Raw genomic sequence first — 6006 nt, 5'->3', positions numbered from 1 at the left:
TCTGAATGCCTTCCTTCCTTCTTCCATCCCTTCCTTCCTTTCCTCTTGCTCTTTCACAGTACTAGGAATTGGACCTAAGGACTACCTCACACTTTAAGCAACTGAGCTATGTCCAGGCTCTCACATATTTCTAGTATAATATTTTACATACATGTGAATGTATGTCACAACACCATAGAATAATGTTTGACATGCACTAATTAATTCATTTTTTGAGATATAGACATATTAATTATCCATATCAATATGTTTAAAATCAGTTCATTGAAAACTGTGTTTTATATTAAATTAATCCTAGTATATGTAATCATACTATATTATTATGCTATTTGATGGATATCATGTATCTGTATTTTTTTATCTTAGGACTTATTAAGATGTTTGGGACCTAATGACTATTAAATACTGTTACATTGTCCCTATCTGTGAGGAGAAATGATTTTCTGTATAGTCTGAACTAGTTAGAAATATATCCATGAATTTGAAATTATTTCTTCTATTCCTCATGTTCTTTTTATCAGTACCACTGATTTTTTATTTTTCTTAATTAGTAATAAAATACATAAATATGTTAATGTTTATCACTACTGTTATGCACCTGTTAATTTCTACCTATATCTTCCCCCTAAAATATGTTTTAGTATCAGAAATTTGTAAATTAAATACATACTTATAAAAAACCATCAAAATTCAAAATCTTATAAAAATAGAAAATAAGAATCATTCATAATTTCAGCACTTGCTAATCACCATTATAATGCTGGGATATAAGCATCCGGATCTATTTTCTATGCGTACACATATATTCTACACAGTTTGATATTGACATGTATATCCCTGTATTGTTCCTATTTATGCAGAAATATAAAACGATAAAATGAAAAATAATATTAATTCCTTGTAACTGCAATATATCTATGGAATATATTTAAAGATACTTTAAGTCGTATAAATTAACCACCATTTTTTAAACATAGTAAATTATTTAATTGTATGGTAATATAATAGTATGTTTGAGTATTCCCATGTTAAGCACAAATTTTCAATATTTAAGTATTATGCTTTTAAATGCTACATAGTGCATATGTAGTATACAGATGTGTTTTTGCATCCTTATCTGTTTATTTTCTTAGGCAATGACTCTAAAGTCTTTTTAAATAAAGGTAGAAATACTTAAAATGTTCACTTGTATTCCCAAATTACCATATGTATTACAACAACTAGCATGAGATTGCATTTTTAGGCTTCCTGTCAACAAGGTTTATCTTTATTTTTCATTTTTGTCAATATAATGAGCTCAGGGTAAAATCTCGTTGTTTTAATTTCTTGGGTTGCTTGTGAATTGAATCGTATTTTCACAAGCCTATTGGCCATTTTCACTTGTTTTGTAAAATGCATGCTCCTGCCTTGTCCTCCCTCCCCCCAATGGTGGTGTTCAGTCTTCCTTTTTGCTTTGTCAGAGTTCTTTACTATTCAATTTTTGTCCTTTCCATGGCATCGGTTCGATTCAGGCTTTCATCCTTTCACGGCCATAGGATGGCTAATACATATTCTCCATTGGTCTTTCAAAGTCCTTTGAAGAAGCAGCTTCCTCTCCCTCCTCTCTCTCTCTCCCAGCCTCCCTCCATTCCCCCTCGCCTCGCCTCTTTTCTCCCGTCTTCTAGTCCCCTTCTTTTTCCTCCCTCTCCGTCTGTATCTCCCTGGGTCTTTTTTCCTCTTTTCTTTTTTTCCCGAGCCGAAGTTTCAGCTCTGCGCGAGTGAAATCTATCAATCAGGGCCTGGCGCCGCGTCAGCAGAGGGGGGCGGGGAGGCGCGGGCTGGGGGAGGGGAAGGGGCGGGGAGGCGCGGGCGCCGCGGCTGCGGGAGTTGCTGGGAGTGCGCGCGGTCAGATCACAAGGCAGCGGAGGAGGCCCGGAGACCTGATCGCTGAGACCTCGGCCCGCGGCCCACGCCGAAGCCACCGGAGGACCGGGAGCCGCCGTCTTCATCCCAGAGGTACGGTGTTCCGCGCTGCTCGCCCGGCTGGGCCCAGTCCGCCGCTGCGGCGCCTCCTTCCTTCCTCCTTCCCTCGCGCTCTCGCTCGCCAGCGCCTTCCCTGCCAGCCTGCGTCACCGCGGCCGCCATGGCTGAGAACGGCGAGAGCAGCGGCCCCCCGCGCCCCTCCCGCGGCCCTGCTGCGGCCCAAGGCTCAGCCGCCGCTCCGGCAGAGCCTAAAATCATCAAAGTCACTGTGAAGACCCCCAAAGAGAAAGAGGAGTTCGCGGTGCCCGAGAATAGCTCGGTCCAGCAGTTTAAGGAAGCGATTTCGAAACGCTTCAAATCCCAAACTGATCAGCTAGTGCTGATTTTTGCCGGAAAAATCTTAAAAGATCAAGATACCTTGATCCAGCATGGCATCCATGATGGACTGACTGTTCATCTGGTCATCAAAAGCCAGAACCGACCTCAGGGCCAGTCCACCACCCAGCCTAGCACTGCCGCGGGAACTAATACTACCACCACGGCATCGACTCCCAGGAGTAACTCCACACCTAATTCCACAAATAGCAATCCGTTTGGGTTGGGGAGCCTGGGAGGACTTGCGGGCCTCAGCAGCCTTGGTTTGAGCTCTACCAACTTCTCTGAGCTTCAAAATCAGATGCAGCAGCAGCTCATGGCCAGCCCTGAGATGATGATCCAAATCATGGAAAATCCCTTTGTTCAGAGCATGCTTTCAAATCCTGATCTGATGAGGCAGCTCATTATGGCCAATCCACAGATGCAACAATTGATTCAGAGAAACCCAGAAATCAGTCACCTACTCAACAACCCAGATATAATGAGGCAGACTCTCGAAATCGCAAGGAATCCTGCCATGATGCAAGAGATGATGAGAAATCAAGACCTGGCCCTCAGTAATCTCGAAAGCATCCCAGGTGGCTACAATGCTCTAAGACGCATGTACACTGACATTCAAGAACCCATGCTGAATGCTGCACAAGAGCAGTTTGGGGGTAATCCATTTGCCACGGTGGGGAGCAGTTCCTCCTCAGGGGAAGGCACTCAGCCTTCCCGCACAGAAAATCGAGATCCTCTGCCCAATCCTTGGGCGCCATTGCCTGCTACCCAGAGTTCTGCGACCTCCAGCACGACCACAAGCAGTGGCAGTGGGTCTGGCAGTAGTTCCAGTAATACTACTGGGAACACCGTGGCTGCAGCTAATTATGTTGCTAGCATCTTCAGTACACCAGGCATGCAGAGCCTCCTGCAACAGATAACTGAAAATCCTCAGCTGATTCAGAATATGCTGTCTGCACCCTACATGAGAAGCATGATGCAGTCGCTGAGCCAGAATCCAGATTTGGCTGCCCAAATGATGCTGAGTAGCCCACTGTTTACTGCAAATCCTCAGCTGCAAGAGCAGATGCGTCCACAGCTCCCGGCTTTTCTGCAGCAGATGCAGAATCCAGACACACTATCAGCCATGTCAAACCCGAGAGCAATGCAAGCTTTAATGCAGATACAGCAGGGGCTACAGACATTAGCCACTGAAGCACCTGGCCTCATTCCAAGCTTCACTCCAGGTGTGGGGGTGGGGGTGCTGGGAACCGCCATAGGCCCTGTAGGCCCAGTCACTCCCATAGGCCCCATTGGGCCTATAGTTCCTTTCACCCCCATAGGGCCCATTGGGCCCATAGGACCCACTGGCCCTACAAGCTCTCCTGGCTCCACTGGCTCTGGTGGCCCCAGTGCACCCACTGTGTCCAGCTCTGCACCCAGTGAAACCACAAGTCCAACATCGGAATCTGTACCCAACCAGCAGTTCATTCAGCAAATGGTGCAGGCTCTGGCTGGAGCAAATCCTCCACAGCTGCCGAATCCAGAAGTCAGATTTCAGCAGCAACTGGAACAGCTCAACGCCATGGGGTTCTTAAACCGTGAAGCAAACTTGCAGGCCCTAATAGCAACAGGAGGCGACATCAATGCAGCCATTGAGAGGCTGCTGGGCTCCCAGCCATCGTAATTACATTTCTGTACCTTGAAAAAAATGTATCTTATTTTTGATAATGGCTCTTAAATCTTTAAACACACAAAATTGTGCTTTACTTTTGATTCTTTTAAATCTGTCTAGTTATAAATCTAATATGATGCATTTTAAGGGGGAGTCCTTCCCTTCTTTCCTCCCTGCTCCTCTTTCATCCTCCCACTCACCATTCCTTCCCTTCCTGCCTGTCCTCTCCCCTCCCTCTTTGTTTCCTTCCCTTCCATTTTTTGATGTCCTTCCTTCTCTGTTTTGAATAGTGGGAACCAATGCTGTTTCACTCAAAGGTGTTGCATGCAAACACTTCTCTTTATTCTGCATTTATTGTGATTTTTGGAAACAGGTATCAGCCTTCACAGTTGGGTGAACAAGTTTTGTCCTACAGATGTCCAATTTATTTGTATTTTAAACATTAGCCTATGATAGTAATTTAATGTAGAATGAAGATATTAAAAACAAAAGCAAATTATTTGAAGCTCTCTAATTTGTGGTACAATATTGCTTATTGTGACTTTGGCATGTATTTTTGCTAGCAAATGCTGTAAGATTTATACCATTCATTGATCATTTTTGCTATTATTTGTACACAGTACAGTAAGCACAAATGGAACTGTACATCTAGAAGTATTACTGTAGAATCTCTGAGCAGAGTATGTGTAACCAAAATAAGAAAGAGTATAAGAAATATTCCTGGAGCTAGGTATGTCTCACAATTTTGTAGGATCTTACAGCATATTTGATAAATTTCTCAGTGAAAATGTTGCCTAGGCAAGTTCAGTTAAAATATAGTAGAGATGTTTATCCTGGTTTCTCTAAGTATACATTTAATTGTCCAGAAAACTTACAGTGTAACATTGTGTCAACATTTGCAGATTGACTGTATATGACCTTAACCTTTGTGCAGCCTGAAGGATCAGTGTAGTAATGCCAGGAAAGTGCTTTTTACCTAAGACTTTCTTCTCAGCTTCTCCCTTGAAGAGACCCTAATATGCATTTTGATTTGTAATTGGAAATGTAACTTTTACTGGAAGTGTCATGTGATGTTTGCATTACTTTTAACTGCTATGTATAAAGGAAAGTGTATCTTTTGACTTTATCAGTTACTTCTCTTGTGCACAGAGAAAAATGCATTAAAATGACTAAAAAAATAAAAAAAACTTAAAAATGGATAAATCTTTTCCTTTTTGCCTTCTGGCTCTAGTATCATGTTTAGAACAGTTTCCCACCCCACAATTATACAAGAATACCCTATGTTTCACCTATGTTTTATTTAGCAATGTTACTTTATGTGGAATTATTTTGACATATGTATTTAGATATTCTAATTATTGTCCCCAAAAGATGAAGCAATTGTTAATATTTTTCTCCTGCCACACATTTGAAATATACATGTTCCTACTTTGTTCTGTGTTTGAATTCTCTTTAGTGTACTAGCTTGTAGTTCTTGAGTTAGAAATACGATTTCACACCTATTAGGGTATGTACTCCTAGTGATCATTTATTTTTATAATTTTCTAATTGTTCTGACATTTTATTTTACCAGATAAACATTACAGTTAACAGGCTTTCCCCAAAACCGTATATTGGTAATTTGGTTGGGATTGTTTTAAAAGATAAAATGGTGAAGATTATAGGATTCAGTTGCTTTCCAGAAACATGATAAGTTGCTTTATTTTGGGATTTTTTGAATTTTCTTTTATATTATATAGAGCCCAGTCAAACCTGAAACTTATGTAGCTCATGCTGGCCTTGAACTCACAAACCTCCTTCCTCATTCTCCCAAGTGCTAGGATAACAGGTGTGCACTACCACACTGGCAGGGCTTTATTTTTATTTTTTTTTTATTGCTTTGTGAGTGTGTGTGTGTGTGTGTGTGTGTGTGTGTGAATGTGTGTGCTGTGCGTTCAGGTGTGTTTATGTATGTGAGTGCACATTTGTGCAGGTACATGTAGAAGCCAGAGGTTGATGTCAATTGCCTTCCTCAG

The 6006-nt window shown here is 41.9% G+C and overlaps 1 protein-coding gene across 1 annotated transcript; it reads left to right on the top strand.

Moving 5' to 3' along the window:
* Positions 1-1885: 1885 nt before the first annotated feature.
* On the top strand, positions 1886-5422 carry Ubqln2 (ubiquilin 2). The gene has a single exon (XM_045140777.1). It carries the CDS (start codon positions 2123-2125, stop codon positions 4001-4003), a length of 1881 nt encoding a protein of 626 aa, XP_044996712.1. The 5' UTR covers positions 1886-2122; the 3' UTR covers positions 4004-5422.
* The last annotated feature ends 584 nt before the right edge of the window (positions 5423-6006 follow it).

This window comes from Jaculus jaculus, chromosome X (assembly GCF_020740685.1).
Source record: "Jaculus jaculus isolate mJacJac1 chromosome X, mJacJac1.mat.Y.cur, whole genome shotgun sequence".
In the NCBI taxonomy this organism is placed as follows: Eukaryota; Metazoa; Chordata; class Mammalia; order Rodentia; family Dipodidae; genus Jaculus; species Jaculus jaculus.
The sequence above is the reverse complement of the archived record's forward strand: the minus strand, read 5'-3'. Positions and strand labels throughout refer to the sequence as shown.